Genomic DNA, 16,417 nt, shown 5'->3' on the forward strand with positions numbered 1-16,417 from the left:
AAGATGGGTGTGGTGTTTTTTTTTCCATTTTGTGTTTGTGTTGTAAGAGCCACTGCAGGTTGCGAAAGCCGTCACGCTTCAGCGGGGAACTTCAGAGGAGGGCACACGGAGAGAAAAAGAAACCGTCACAGGACGTGAGACGGGGAGGGGAAAAGAAAGACAGCCGTCCTCGTCCTCATTTTTTTTTCCTCCTTCCTCGCCGTCCGCAACACATCCTTCAGGACACAACAACATGACGAGACACAGAAGAGCGTTTGTCGCGGGCCGTCGAGTCCCTGGAGAAAAGGAGCGGATGTGGACGGGTCAGTACAGAACCTAGCCCACTTGGGCTGGAAGAGAGCAGCAGGAGCTACTCTGACTGGCCTGGCTTGGCGTCCCATCAGGGGCAACACGGTGGTGGTTAAGAACAAAAAACCCTGCAAGAGAGGCAGCGGTTAGGACCGATGTCACATGTGCTTCTTCAAAGAGCTTTAATGGTAGCTTGGGAATCTCCCTCACCACCCATGGAGTCTGCCTTACCACCCTTCACGAGTTATACTCTTCCTGGATGGGACGTCACCAGAACTACTACATCTAGCCTGGTTATGCAGGGCAGAATTCTGAACATACCATACCAAGACAGGACCTGTCCTTGCTCTTCTGGCTCTATTGGTTCATTAGCTCCATGCCCTCTTTTACCTCCATGCCGCTTTTACGAGGAACTTCGATCACGTTACATCTCTTCCCTTTTAACATATAAATCTAATGCCTCTGTGTCGGACGTAATGCCTTTTTTAAATTAAGCGACAGGGATCCCAAGGCTACATTGTCAGTGGCAAGATTTATTCCAGTCCTTATAACCCTCAAACATTAGATTTAAAATTACGCTGCTCAAGATCAATGGATCAAGGAGCTTCCAAGGGATGAAAGGAAAGGAAAGTACAGCTAGCCCCGCCTGGCTCCCTGGATGCTGGCCAGGATCGTAGGAGTAAACTATTGGGGGGGGGGGCTGAGGGGCTTGAGACCCCCCGAACTTGGCCAGGGGCTCGGGAAAGCAGTGCCCACATGAGGGGCTCAGTTACAATGGCAGCTGAAGCACAGTCCTGTCCTACCTTCCTGTTGTATCATATTACAATTGCCATGATTCTTTGGGGCTTTGTTCCTGTTTGCTAGTATGTATTTGTTTATTATATGTTTATGATACAATTTATACATTTCCTTAAAAGACCTGTACCTATGGTCCAAACAAAGGATCTTGCCACTGAACTCTGCAGGTTCGTTCCCACCCACAACTACTTCAGGTTGGGTGAGGAGTTAAACCTTCAAATCAGTGGCACAGCTGTGGGGCACCCGCATGGCTCCACAGTATGCCAACATTTTCATGGCAGATCTAGAACAGCATTTTCTGAACTCCTATCCTTTGGCACCTCTCCTTTACTTGAGATTAATTGATGACAATTTCTTTGTCTGGGCTCATGGCAAAGAAGCCCTCAAAAGATTTCACCAGGCTTTCAAAAATTTCCACTCCACAATCAATCTAACTATGAATTTCTCTGAACAAGAAATAAGTTTCCTGGACACCACAGTATGGATACACAAGGGACACACAAGCACCACATTATACTAGAAATCAACAGATCAGCAAACATATCTAGATGCCTCCAGGTACCACCCCAACCATATCAAACAGTCTATTGTCTATAGCCGAGGCCTACACTATAGTCGTATCTGTTCCAACCCCTCAGACAGAGATACTCACTTGAAGGAGCTACAGCGAGCATTTTTGCAACTACAGTATCCTGCTGATATGGTAAAAAAGATTATTGGAAAAGCCAGAATGATACCCAGGCACAGCTTGCTACTAGACAAACCCAAAGAAAATGACAATAGAACACCTGGTGGTCACATACATCTCACAACTCAAACCAGTCTAACGTATTATTATTAACGGCCTACAACCAATTCTGCATTGTGACACTTCCCTCTTCAGAGAAGAGAGCTTCTAATGTGAAGCAAAAGCCAGGCCGACAGTACCAAGGGGGTTACCGCACTTTGTATTCCCAGCAATGTATTAAGAGTTTGAAAATGTAAAAAACATCGCTTTAAAAGGGTTTTTGGATACCACGGCTTATAAATGGTTGGAAGACGTCTTCACAGCTAGGGGCCAAACAAAGTGCAAACAGTATTTTTTATAACCTTTTCAAACTCTTAATACATTGCTGGGAATATATAGAAAGTGCAAACAGTATGTTTTATAACATTTTCAAACTCTTAAATACATCGCTGGGAATACAAGTGCGGTAACAGCCCAAGATACTTCGAAAAGAACCTATGAATGGCTCTCTCATGATGTGGCAATGGGAAGAGCATATTGTGACATCTGTCGCTTAGCAGCGAATGACATGAATGTTCCAAACACATCCAGAGACAAGGATGTACATGAAACTTTTGTTCAAAATGGCTTCTCAAACTGGAAGAAGTCACTGTTTAGATTTCAGAACTATCAGAATTCTAACTTGCACTGTGCAGCTGTCCAAGCTATAGCCTCTGTTAAAGCAGGAGTAAATGTGCAGAGCAAGTTTTCAGAAGGCCAGCAGAAGCAAATGTGAGATGCTAGAAAGGCACTGCTGAGAATTTTAGCATCAGTAAGGTACCTTGCCTGTCAGGGCATTGCAATATGCAGCCATGACGAGGAAGAGTCAAATCTGAAACACCTCTTGCTGCTTCGTGCTGCAGATGTTCCACAGCTGAATTCATGGTTGAATCGTACAAACTACAAATGGATTTCACCTACCATTGTAAATGAAATGCTTGAGATCATGGCTCACAATGTTTTATGTACACCAGTGAGAGAGATTAAAGCAGCTGCTTATTACAATGTAATTGTTGATGAGACCACAGATATCATCACACAAAAGCAGGTTTTATTTTGCTTCTGCATTGCTACAGAGGATATGTTTGTGGAGGAATTCTTTTTGGATTTTATGAAACTGAATCCACCACTGCTAAAACTCTCTCTTCTATTTTGAAAGATGTACTTTACTTAGGGTTCCCAACCTCCAGGTAGTGGCTGGAGATCTCCTGCTATTACAACTAATCTCCAGCTGATAGGGATCAGTTCCCCTGGAGAAATGGCTGCTTTGGCTGTTGCTTTGATCTTTCTCTTGACAGATGTCATGGCCAATGCTATGATGGATGTTGTTGGACATCTTAATGGAGTACAGGCTCTTGTAAAGCCAAGAGCACTATGTGTCCATGGTTTTGCACATGTTATGAACTTAGTGGTACGTGATGTGTCAGAAAATGTTACTATGTGTAGAAATTTCCGGAGTGAGTTATCTGACATGATCACCTTTGTGATGACCAAAACGTCTTGCTTTGTTTAAACTTTCAGCAGGCAGAGAACATAAATCTGAGACACTTTTGCCCCACTAGGTGGACTGTAAAAGCAGTTTCCTTACTGTCAGTCTTCAAATTATAGGGAGTTGATTCAGTTTAGTTCAGTGTTTAGTCGTTTGGACACATTAAACACAGGCTGTTACCGCACTAGGTATCCCCAGCGATGTATCAAGAGTTTGGAAATGTTATAAAAAACATTGCTTTAAAAGGGTTTTTGGATGCCACAGTTAAAAAATGGTTGGAAGACGTCTTCACAGCTAAAGGGCCCAAACAAAGTGTGAACCGTATTTTTTATAACAGTTTCAAACTCTTAATACATCGCTGGGAATACATAGAAAGTGCGAACAGTATTTTTTATAACATTTCCAAACTCTTAATACATCGCTGGGAATACCTAGTGCGGTAACATCCACAGCTCTTCAAAAAAGCAATTTACAGTTCCATCAAGCAGAGCTTCTTTTTGCTTCTGCAAAGGAGAGTACAAAGCAACTGCGGAATAACTTTGAACAGTCACGACAGCAAGAGACTTCGATTTAGAGCGCCCTACTGTTCCTAGGTGCAGAAAGCCTGCATGATGTGTTGATGCCAGGTGTGATCCTCACCAGTTTCAGCTCTTAACCACTACACCACACTGGCTTCTCCTTTTCTGGAACAAAGTAAAACTTTTTTAAAGAGAGACTATTTGAGAGCATTCAAAGTGCTTTCCGCTCTGTTGGCACCTCTTGTGTTAAGAAATAAAAAACGAATGGCGGTTTGCCTCTATTATATATTTATTTTACCACTTCTTTCTGCTGCGTGTGTGAACCAAGCCTCACAGAAGACAGCTGCATTTGTGACAACCAGTCAGGAGATCCTGCATCTCTCAAGTTGCCTTCTGAGTCTGAAACTTCTCAAGTACGATTCTTCCAGTCTTTACTGCCACACAAATTGGAAAGGAAGGTTAACAGTAAAAGTAAGGTTGGCAGCTCTAGGTTGGGAAATACCTGGAGATTTTGGAGGGTGGAGCCTAAGGAGGGGAGGGACTTCAATGCCCTAGAGTCCAATTGCCAAAGCAGCCATTTTCTCCAGGGGAACTGATCCCTATCAGCTGGAGATTAGTTGTAATAGCAGGAGATCTCCAGCCACTACCTGGAGGTTGGGAACCCTAAGTAAAAGCACAGAGAGCCGCGAGGTGCAGCTTTAAAAACAAACCAACCAGGTTTGCGAGAGAGTGGCAGAACCTGACAAGATGGCTCCGCACATTGTGATCCCCGCCCACTCGTAATAAGAAATGTAAATGATGGGAGTCACGCGGCACCATCGATACCTCCGAGCAACACAAAAGGCTCCTTTTCCGCAAGCCCACGTGTTGCGGAGAAACAAAAGCACAGGTTAAAAGAAAAAAGCCAACTCACTCATCCGTGTCTTTCTTGCTCTCCTCAATGTGCGCAATCGACTCAGATCGGAGGCGGTTAGTCACTTCGTAGGTGCGCAAGGTGACTCCAAATATATCTTCGTGGTAACGGTTGTCATCCTGCATGGGGGGGGGAGGGGGCAGCCACAAGCACGGACAAGAAAATCCACGGCACAGTTATTTGCCTGCAAAGCATCGGCATTTAAGTGAAATCTGAGAGGTGCCCTGATATCTGTGAATTGTGCCACAATGTTCCGGGATGTGTTTATTTTAAACACTTATGACCCACCTCATCAGCAAAAAGCTCTGCAGGAACATTCTGTACAATGTTTGTTTTTAAAGTTATCCTATAATTATAAGATACAATAAGACAAAAACAAAACAAAACCCAGAGCCTTTGGGCTAAGGGGCAAGGTACAAATGGTTCACATAAATAAAAATCAGGAGACAAAAAAAAAAAACCCTCTAAAAACTAACACCCCGCCAGCTGTAGTGTCAGTAAAATATTGAACAATGTCAAAATAATTATTGAACACCATCACCAACAAGAAGTGATACAATTGATGGTGGCGGGAAGTCCCGTCAGGTCGTAGCTAACTGACGGCTACCCCAAAGGTTTTCAAAGCAAGAGACGTACAGAGGTAGTTTGCCACTGCCTTCCCTCTGTGTAGCACAGGGTTGCCAGGTTCAGATTGGGAAATACCTGGAGATTTTGTGGGTGGAGCCTGAAGAGGGCAGGATTTGGGAAGCGGAGGGGAGGGACTTGAATGGGGTAGAATGCTATAGAGTCCACTTTCCAAAGCAGCCATTTTCTCCAGGGGAACTGATCTCTGTTGCCTGGAGATCAGTTGTAATAGCAGGAGATCTCCAGCCACCACCTGGAGGTTGGCAACCCTAGTGCAGCAACCTTAGATTTCCTTCGTGGTCTCCCATCCGAGGACTAAACAGAGCCGACCTTGCTTAGCTTCCAGGATCTGACGAGATCAGGTTAGCTTGGGTCTTCCAGGTCAGGGTGATATAATCAACAGGGGGCGATAAAAATTAGAAAAGGGGAAGGCAGGGAAAAAGAAGAGTTGGTTTTTATACCCTGATTTTCTCTACTTTTAAGGAGTCTCAAACCGGCTTACAATTCCCTTCCCTTCCTCTCCCCATGCATAAAAGATTTTAGTAAAACAATCTTGAAAAATGTTCGAGCCAGGAGAAATCACGGTTACGCAGATCAGCTGGATGGACCGTAGAGCCTCCTCACTTTTGAGGAACTCCTGCCGCCGTGGATTTAAAAATATACTGATATTTTCTGATTCTAAAAACAAGCAATTGTTACTTACCCTTAGTTTGCTAATGAAAGCGCTGGCCTCTTCTGCTGCCAACTGGCCCTGTTGACTCACAATGCTCTGGATGGTCTTGAGGACATCCCCGGCCATGGTGACATCCCCACACACATAGATGTGGCCGCCTTCCTCCTTCAGTGCGATGTAAACATATTCTGCCAGCTGTTCCTGCAGGATATCCTGCACATATTTCTGGAGGAAAAGGGGATAGCGTTTGGAGTCAAAGCGCATGTGAAGGAAGGAGGAAGGTGACCAGGTCATGCATGGCCCCCTGCAGGCCAACACGCCAGACAACGGTTCACATTTTCCATTGGTGACATGGTCTCGCAGAAGGGGAGGGGAAAGGATACCCAGGCCATTTTTCTGCTTACAGTGCAGAGGCCATATCTTCCTTGTATCTAGCAAGGAGGGGTGCTTTCACTTTTGGGGTGGAGACAACCTCCCTTCCTCTCTGGCCCGAACAGCAGGCTCAGCTAGGCAGGGAGGATGGTCTGTAACTGGAAACACTGTGGTCACGGCCGGACTTAATGGGAAACTGGGAGAGGCGTGTGTGTGTGAATCAGTGAAGAAAAGCCAGGACATGAGAGCCAAGGTGGCACAGCAGTTACCCTTTAAGACCAGGACTGGCACAAATCCCTGCTCAGACTCAAACTTACTGGGCAACCTTGAGCCAGCCACTGTGTCTTAGGTCATTTACGCATGGTCGCTGTAGCCTCCTTTATTCCCTGTTTCAGCCAGGATCAATTTTTTCTGCACGCATGTGACCTCATGCCTTGTTGGCTCAACCCTGTTTCAACGCAAAACGAACCCGGCCTTTCCCATTCCTCTTCTGGCCCGAATTAAACCGTTCCTCCCGGCTCATTTCAGAATCACTGAGCAAGCGTACAGCTTTCTCGGGTTGAGCTTCACCCACCCTTTTCCAAACCCCGCTTCAAGGTAGCATGAAGAAAGCCAAACAGGGGAAGCAGAGAAGATTGGCTTCTCTCACAGCCAATCACAAAGCACTGTGTAAAGAGGCAGGGATTCAAGTGCTTCCTGCTACCTCGGAGCTCTTCCTGAGCAAAAGAAAGTCTTTTTTAAAAACGAAGTTTGGATTTCTCCCCCCCTTCTTTCAGATTGCTCCGTTTTTTGTTCTTAAAATGCTTTTTTATGCGGCAGTTGGGTTTGGGGGGGGGAGGAAGTCTTCTCTCGCAGGGTAAGCCAATGACAGAGCAGGATTTAAAGGGGTGGGACTTGATTTGAACTTGGGAGACTGCTTTTCTGTATTCATGCCTCCATTAGCACACAGTTTCGTCCCTGAGCATTCCAGCCAATGCAAACAGTTTTCCCCAACCCGGGTTACTTTGATCCTGGCTGAAACAGGGAATCAAGGAGGCTATATGACCTTAGCCTCACCTACCGCACAGGAACTGGAATCAAAGCCAAGGAGCTTGATCTAGCCACCTTTTTTGCTCAAATCTCACCCAATTTCCCTCACTATTAAAACCCTACATGACTTATGTCCATGTAGGTCACATAACCCTCCCCCTCCGCATAGGCACTTTAGTGGTCAAACTGGGACTTGTTCCTTTTTGCACCAGTGGAAAAACTGGTAGGAGCCAAGCCAAGGTTTTCTAACTGCTCCCTCCGCTGAGTTTTCGGAGGCTGTCCACTGCTGTTTCCTTGCCAACAAGGCCCTTGCATTCAAACCATGCCAAGTTCTGTGGCTTATGGCCTCTTCCTCTTCAGTCTAATGGTCCCTTAACTTGTCAAGCCCTCACAAGCCCAGCATTCTCTGCATCGTTATAAGTAAGGTTTGTGCTGGGCAGGGCCGGGGGGGCGGATGTGGGGTGGGTTACCTTTGGTATGTCTGGCTCCCGGGAGTAGGCTGTGTAGAGCTCCTTGAAGACCCCTTTGTTTTGGGCCAATAGGGTCTCCTCCTTGTAAATGTGGTCTATCTTGGACTGTCGGCAACCAAAGACCAGAGTCATGGGAAACGGCTCCAGCCCTAGGGGAGAGATTGGGAAAGAGGGAATGGGAGAATGGAAGTGCAACGTTATTCTTCTACCCCTCTTCTCGGTAGTTCAGGTGGGAGGCAATTCGGCCACAGATTCATTTGAAGACTGTGAGCCATGAACATCTGGCCCTCTGAGTCAGTGGTTTTAAATTCCTGTGTTTGGGGACCTTTTGGCTTGTCGGAAACTTGTAAGGCATTTAAGAACATAAGAAAGGCCATGTTGGATCAGACCAAGGTCCATCAAGTCCAGTAGTCTGTTCACACAGTGGCCAACCAGGTGCCTCTAGGAAGCCCACAAACGAGACGACTGCAGCAGCATTATCCTGCCTGTGTTCAAAAGCATCTAATATAATAGGCATGCTCCTCTGATACTGGAGAGAATAGGTACGCATCATGACTAGTCTCCATTTTGACTAGTAGCCATGGATAGCCCTCTCCTCCATGAACATGTCCACACCTCTCTTAAAGCCTTCCATGTTGGCAGCCACCACCACATCCTGGGGCAGGGAGTCCCACAATTTAACTATGTGTTGTGTGAAGAAATACTTCCTTTTATCTGTTTTGACCCTCTCACCCTCCAGCTTCAGCAAATGACCCCGCGTTCTAGTATTATTTCTCGACGGGGTGATGGGCAAAGGCAGGCATGATTCTTGGAAAAACAGCTGGCCTATAATTACTAATATTTGCTAGCCAAGCATCTTTGGAATGTGTTCCCCACCTTTGTCGTTGGGTGGAATATGAGCCACTAGGCTTAAAGGAGGATGGAACCTAAACCACTCTTATACCTTCTGAAGCCAACTGTCAGCAGAGCTGGCTCCTCTTTTAACAAAAGCAGATGAGGGCTAATGTAACCCCTTTCTGCCCCCTCCTAGAGACCCACCATGGAAGAGCAAGGCAGCCCATTCAACTACTTACACAGGATCAGACCTACCTTTTTGTTTCACATCAAAGAGTCGCTGTTGCCAGAAGCTCCGGAAAGGAGCGATTCCAGTCCCGGGACCAATCAGGATGCAGGGAACCTGTGGATCTTGTGGCATGTGGAATCCAGGAGCTCTGGATGAAGAACATGGAGTTCCATTGTGATCATGCATGCAGAGTTACCCCCAAGCCATTACAAGCAGAGTATACTGGCACTGCTTCCATCCCATCTCTCACTGTTAAACCGTGGACCCATTTAAAAAGTTTAGACAGACCTCCACAATATGGCAATGCTACCAAGACGGTGATCCACAAGCAGATAACGAGGAATCAAGATGTACATAAAAGCAGGAGCCGGTCTGCTCTGGAAAGCAAATTTGGCCCACTGTGGTCAATCACACAGTCTTTTCTTGAGGCTGAATTGGTTGGATGCCTGAAATATCACTATGTCTCATCCTTCTCTCTCCCCCAGAGCAGGATCAAAACTGTCTTCTCAGAACCCCCACCCCACCCCCAGGTTCTTACCCTCTGACAAAACATGGCACCACTTCATCTGTTTGTATCTGGTTGAACCATGAGGAACAGACCCCATGATGAATTGGTCCTTCCCCATCTAGAAAGAGGCAGAAAGGAGACCGTTCATTTGGACAGCTGAAACAAATAATAGGAAACATTTGAAAAAGTGCAAACAAAATACTGGGACAGAGAAAGTAGTGAAGCTGCAGGATGGGAAATTCAGAGACCAAAGGAAGGATGCAGAATTAGGGTTGGGCATATCAATAAACCCGAACCGAAAATAAACCTGAAATTAGCTGTTTCAGCAATATTCGGTTTTTGGTTTTACTGAATACCAAAACCTGGGAATATAGCTGAAGCCAGATAGCCAATCACTGAATCAGCCAAATAGGTATTAGGTTTTTTTTGGCTTCAGCTTTCCCCAGGCTTTCCCCTATGGCAGTGGTTCTCAACCTTTTTCGAGTCACGACCCCCTTTTACAATTGCCAAGTAACCTGTGACCCTCATCTCATTTGCATAAATTTGCATAAATGACATTTTCAGTAGGATAAACACATTTGTTTTTTTGGCAGTCCAGGGTATCCATATAGATAATTACTTTAAATTTTAAAGTTTAAAACAAACAAGCAAACGGTACTACCACCTGTTGCGCAGCGGCTGTGACTGTGTGGCGCGGCAACCTTTCCTGGCACGGAGGAAAGAGTGCCTCTGAGCATGCACTGCGTTCCTTGTCCTCCCCTCTCTCCCCAAAAACTCTTCCAAGCAGGCCGGGGCTCTCGCGAGTAAATCCCCTCTCTTGTGACTGGGACACTGCTTGTGCACAGAACTGCAGTTATCCCTCAAAGCGGAGCTCCGTTTAATCACCCCATGAGAGCGAAGGGCCAGGAAAGAGCCAAGGGCCGCTTATCCCGCTTGGACTTTTCGTGCCTTTTTCTCCCCTCCGCCAGTCACCGTTCCTTCTGCGCCTCACCGAACCTGTGCACTCGAGGGGGAAATCCCGAACTGTGCATGCACCTCAGCTCTCTCCCCCTTGGCCTTGCCAGAGCGGAACTGATGACTCAGGGCAGAAAAGCGAAGCCACACTACAGACATGCGCACTTGGATTCCAGGCTGAAGCTCCCGCCCCACCCGAGCACGGCTAAAAGTAAAAACAATGTGGCTGTAGTGGCCTCAAGGGGGACCGCCCTCTTCTCCGAGACCTGAACTGGCCGAGCCAGGGGAGCTTCCTCAGCCTCCCACACATCCTGCCGCATCATCCGCTCGGCGCAGGTGCGACCGCGCCCAGGGCTGGCCCGCCCACCTCTCAGCTGGGCAGCGGGGCTACAGCTGGTGTGCGGCGGCACGCCGCCGCGTCTCTGCAGCCCGGCTCCTTCTGTCTGTCGGTTGGCCAGTTCCTCACCTCTCTGCTTGGGGTCTTCCCTGCCCTTGCGGACGGATCAGGGTTACAGGGTGTCTGGGTTAGTCCTGGACAGCCAGGGATGGGGGCTGTCCCAGGACAGTGGCGGCGACCCCCCAGAAAACACTTTGCAACTCCCTTGGGGGTCCCGACCCGCAGGTTGAGAACCACTGCCTTATGGGAATTTTTTTAATGAGCTGTAGGGGAGGCATTTTTGGAGGTCCCAAATTTTCAGGGTAGCTTCAAGGGACTCACCTTGCATGAACCCTGGAGTTTGGTGAAGATTGGGTCAGGGGGTCTGACTTTATGGGGTCTGGAAGGAGTCACCCCCCTCCTCCATACAGAAGTATTGTAAACTTTACCATACTTCTCTATGCAGGAGGGGGTGACCCCTTCCGGACCCCATAAAATTGGACCCCCTTTCCCAAACTTTACCAAACTTTGGGGTTCACGCAAGGAGAGTCTTGTGAAGCTACGCTGCAAATTTGGTGACCCTATTTACAAAAATGCCCCCAGGGAGAATTTTAATGCTACTTAACATTTCACAGTCTGTAATGGCAGCATTGTACCCAAGAATAGTGGAAAAACTCAATTTCCCATGAATGCTTGCAATCAGGCCCATTACAAGCCGAAATACCCCTTTACCGGTATGGGTATTCGGCTTATTCCGGGTTTACAAAAGAAAATCGGGCCCAATAAACCCGAACCCAAAATTTACCGATTTTTCTTTTTTGCCCAACCCTATGCAGAAAGTTGACTCAGAAAGTAGAACCAGATGGAAGGGAATAAGGAGAATGAGACTTGAGGAAAAGGGCAGAAGGAACTTAAAGGAGCTACTGAGGTGAGGCTACAAGTTCTGATGGGAGAACTAGGGAGGATAGTCAATAAATGGTGGTATAGTGGTTAAGGTGTCAGACTAGGATCTGGGAAACCCAGGTTCGAATCCCCAAGGAAATGCCCTGGGTGACCTTGGGCCAATCCTACACCCTGGCAAGTATTTAGATGAGAGACCTCCAAGGAAAACCACTTCTGAACGTTTCTTGCCTTGAAACCTTATGGAGTCGCCATGAGTCAGCTCTGACTTGGCAGCAAAAAAAAGGCGGGGGGGGGAGCCAAGGAAAGAAGAGCTCACTGCCGCTGAGAGGGTCTTGGGCCTGGATGGGGACTTGATTTTCAGGCCTACACATGGCGGGAAGTACCTCTGGTGTGATAGGAGACCACAGCCACTGTGAGGTGGACCTCGTCAGGGCACATGTCAGGGGAGGAGCTAATGGAATAGTAGCGAGGCTGAAGGACCGGAAGCTGGGTCAGGAGGAGAGTCGAGGGCATCTGCACCGACGGAAACTCTTCCAGAACTTCGACCAGGGTGGGGTTCTTGGACCATTTCCACTCCTCGAACTCCTGCAGACCCTGCACAGGAAAGAAGAGGTGCCAGTGTGGCGCTTAAGGGTTACAGTGTTGGAGACTCAGGTTCAAATCCTGTCTGTGGTACTCAGGTCACTGGGTAGGGTTGCCAGGTCCCTCTTCACCACCAGTGGGAGATTTTGGGGGGCAGAACCTGAGGAGGGTGGGGTTTGGGGAGGGGAGGGACTTCAATGCCATGGAGTCCAATTGCCAAGGGGCCACCTGATCTCTATCAGCTGGGGATCAGTTGTAATAGCAGGAGATCTCCAGCTAGTACCTGGTGGTTATTTGAAAATACTATTTGAAACACAAGGACTATGGGTCATTCTTATGAACTGCAAAATTGCAGTCAGAAATAATTGCACAGTCTGAAGAAGCAAGTTGAACTTCAAAGCGAAACAAGGAAAAACAACCGGGAACTTGTTACTACCTTCATGTGCTTGCATTTAATTACAACTCATAACGCATAGCTGTGTGTAGCTAGTGTTTGAAGCTTTGGTTATCCAGCAGTAACGGGATTCGGATGACTGGATTAGTCAGCGCACAATCAGCTGACCGCGACATCGAGCGCTTTCGACTAGTACAGTCTGGCTTTCGGCGACTCTTACTGCATCCTTATGGACTCTTACAGCTGGTCGTATGAATAATTCCCTGGGGTTCTAATGTTCTGAAATATGTGTATTAATTTTGTTATATTGAATTGTGAAGCCTCATATTATCAACATATTTAGGCTTTTTGTTGTTCAGAACTTGTAATTGAGATAGTGTTACGCATATTGATGTTTCATACTGCATTATAACTAAAAGTTGCATATATTTGAAACGTTCAGTGGCTGTGTACTGAGATTGATTTCCTTAGGGATTTCAGTACCTGGTGGTTGGCAACCCTTCACTGGGTGACCTCTGGCCAGTCTTGGTGTTCCAGCCTAACCCACTCCATGGAGTAATTATGAGGATAAAATGGAAGGAGAACCAGTTATGCCACTCTGAGCTTTTATGCTACAGCTTAACTTCAGTAACACAGTATAGAGCCTTGTGCCGTGGTGGCAGCTGCTACTGAAGCGTTTTAAAAAATCGACACAGCCAATCAAATCACAGTCCGAAGTCTTGCTGAGCAAAAGCCCTACTTGGCTCCGCCCACTTCCCCAAAACACTTGGTGGGCACCAAAAAAGGCGTCAGCGGGACCAACATGATACAGGCATATTCCTATTCAATCAAAAGTGCATAAAAACCAGTCAATCTAAACAATCAAATCAGCTGAACACTTCAAGTTCAGTTAGGTTCCTCTCTCCTCATGCAAGCAGAGCTGCTTCAAAGAAATAAAAAGGCCAACAGTCCGCCAGAAGCACGAGGGAAGGCCCAAACGAGCATTTACAGTGTTGTCAAGCATGGCTGTCATTGGAGGAAGGAATGCCCAGTTCCTCCCACAAGAGTGAAACATTGTCCTGGATCCTATTTCTATGATCATTTCTACACAATGTCAACCATTTGGCCAAGGGCAGATATGTGATTTAGTGTGTTGTAGAATATGAGGGGGAGGGAAGGCAGCACAGTATAGCCTGATCTCATAGAATCATACAGTTATGCAAGATATGAAGTTAGGTTTTGTAAAAGATAAATCACTCTTTCAGCGAATGTTGCTGGATAATAATGAACACTTAATATCAAAAATGTATAAGATGTTATTGACTTTGCATATGGAACAAGACCTCGTTAAACCAACAATGATAACTTGGGTGCAAACTCTGGGACATGATATTCATCTACATAAATGAATATGTAGACTCTGGTCAAATGAATATGAAAGACTCTGGTCAAAAGACATGAAATATATCTGTTCTCAATCATTGAGAGAGAATATATATAAAATGATCTACAGATGGTATTTAACACCAAAGAAATTAGCCAAAATGTATGGAAATATGTCACCAAATTGTTGGAAATGTCAAGAAGAAGTGGGTTCATTTCATCATATTTGGTGGCTTTGTGAGAAGGCTAAGAACTTTTGGGATATGATTTACAATGAATTAAGGTTGATATTACAACAAAATATTCCCAAGACACCAGAAATGATGCTGTTAAGTATAATACCAGATACCATAGTGACCCAGAGATCTTTTTTGATGTACGCCACCACAGCCGCCAGATTGGTATATGCTAGGAGATGGAAAATGGCTGAGATACCAAATAAATCAGAGTGGATAGAAAAAATGATGGAACTAGTTGAAATGGCAAAACTTACAGCATCAATAAATCAAAAAGACGATAATGAATTTGCAACTGAATGGGAGGCATGGACAAATTACTATTTGAATGAACTTAACTGTGATATTAAGAAATTTATTTTGATCTAATTCTGCTTTGTTGTAGGGGATATGGATGATTTGTTATAATAGAATTAGACAATAATTACAAAGAGAGCAACAATGATAATAAAGAGATAGAGGAGGGGAGAGGGGAAGTTAAAGAAAGTTACATTTTATAAGATAAGAAAATACTGTTACAATATAATTAATCAATGGCTATGTATAATGGAATATGAAATGATTTTGGGAAAAAATAAAAATTTTTATATACTATACTAAAAGAATCATACATTTGGAAGGAACCACCAGGGTCATCTAGTCCAACCTCCTTCACAAAGCAGGAATTTCACAACTACTTCCCCCCTACACCCCCAGTGACCCCTACTCCATGGCCAGAAGATGGCCTAGATGCCCTCCCTCTCATCATCTGCTTAAGGTCATAGAATCAGCATTGCTGACAGATGGCCATCTAACCTCTTCTTAAAAACCTCCAGGGAAAGAGAGCTTACCACCTCCCGAGGAAGCCTGTTCCACTGAGGAACCACTCTAACTGTCTCGTCAGATCTCAGAAGCTAAGCAGGGTCGGCCCTGGTTAGTATTTGGATGGGAGACCACCAAGGAAAACTAGGGTCGCTATGCAGAGGACGGCACTGGCAAAACCACCTCTGTTAGTCTCTTGCCTTTGAAAACCCCATAAGGGGTCACCATAAGTCAGCTGCGACTTGACAGCACTTTACACACACACACACACACTCAGAACGTGAGGTAAAATGGTTCTCCGCAGCCACCCTGCAACTGTGAGGAATGTGTCAATGAGGGGAGGGGAATGCTGCATACTGACAAACCCCACCCTTTCAGCTTACTTTGCTAAGAACCTGGAGGCGCGTCTTGTCATCCTCGTCGGTGGCCAGCAAGGCAAACTGCTGTAACAGGAGGGGGGTGGGAGGGGTGGTGATGTCCAGGTAGTATTTGAAGGCCTGGAAGATGGTGCAGGGCGGAATACGGTTCTCTTCTGTCCAGTTGCTGATGACACCTGCCAAGATAGAACCCAGGTCATTCTCAAGATCAAAGCTTCTTAAACTGTAGTTGCGACCCTATATGGGGTCATGTAACTGAATTTGGGGTACCGTATATACTCGAGTATAAGCCGAGTTTTTTAGCCATGATTTTTGGCTTAAAAAACTCACCTCGGCTTATACTCGGGTCAATACGGTAATTCGCCTGCCAGGCCCTCTCCCAGCGCGCTCCCGCCGGCCAGCTGATGGGCGGGCTGTCCAGCCTTCTCCCCCCCACCCCACCCGATTGCACCTTCTGCGCGGCGGTGGTGGCAGCTTCTTCCCCACCCCACCCAATTGCGCCTTCTGCGCGGCGGCGGTTTCTTCCCCCCACACCCCACCCCACCCGATCGTGCCTTTTGCGCGATCGTTGTGCTTTCTGCCAAGGGCTATTTGCATATTTATAACATCGTTCGGGGGCCATACCGGGCGTAGATCTCCTGGTGGGGGTGGAAGAAGCTAGAGTTGCCAGGTCCTCTTCAGGTTTAGAGGGTGGAGCCTGAGGAGGGTGGGGTTTGGGGAGGAAGACTGCATAGCCATAGAGCCCAATGGCCAAAGTGGCCATTTTCTCCAGGGGAGCTGATCTCTATTGGCTGGAGATCAGTTGTAATAGCAGGAGATGTCCAGCCACCACTTGGAGGTTGGCAACCCTAGGGGATGCTATGCAAAGAAGGCTTGGAGGGTGCCTCTGCTCCCCCAGGTCTTCTCCCTCCTCCCAGGTGT

At 46.6% G+C, this 16,417-nt stretch overlaps 1 protein-coding gene across 1 annotated transcript in view; it reads right to left on the reverse strand.

The window, feature by feature from the left end:
• Window positions 1-325: 325 nt before the first annotated feature.
• The window catches only part of NOS1 (nitric oxide synthase 1), a 92,486-nt gene continuing 76,394 nt past the window's right edge, over window positions 326-16,417 (reverse strand). The window contains exons 21-28 of the mRNA XM_056859788.1: window positions 15,503-15,672; window positions 12,128-12,338; window positions 9,542-9,629; window positions 9,030-9,151; window positions 7,941-8,089; window positions 6,100-6,294; window positions 4,773-4,891; window positions 326-416 (exon numbers count right to left, since the gene is read on the reverse strand). Coding sequence (XP_056715766.1) covers window positions 401-416; window positions 4,773-4,891; window positions 6,100-6,294; window positions 7,941-8,089; window positions 9,030-9,151; window positions 9,542-9,629; window positions 12,128-12,338; window positions 15,503-15,672 — 1,070 coding nt within the window. The 3' untranslated portion in view covers window positions 326-400. The remainder of the gene's footprint in view (window positions 417-4,772; window positions 4,892-6,099; window positions 6,295-7,940; window positions 8,090-9,029; window positions 9,152-9,541; window positions 9,630-12,127; window positions 12,339-15,502; window positions 15,673-16,417) is intronic.

This window comes from Euleptes europaea, chromosome 13, assembly GCF_029931775.1.
Source record: "Euleptes europaea isolate rEulEur1 chromosome 13, rEulEur1.hap1, whole genome shotgun sequence".
In the NCBI taxonomy this organism is placed as follows: Eukaryota; Metazoa; Chordata; class Lepidosauria; order Squamata; family Sphaerodactylidae; genus Euleptes; species Euleptes europaea.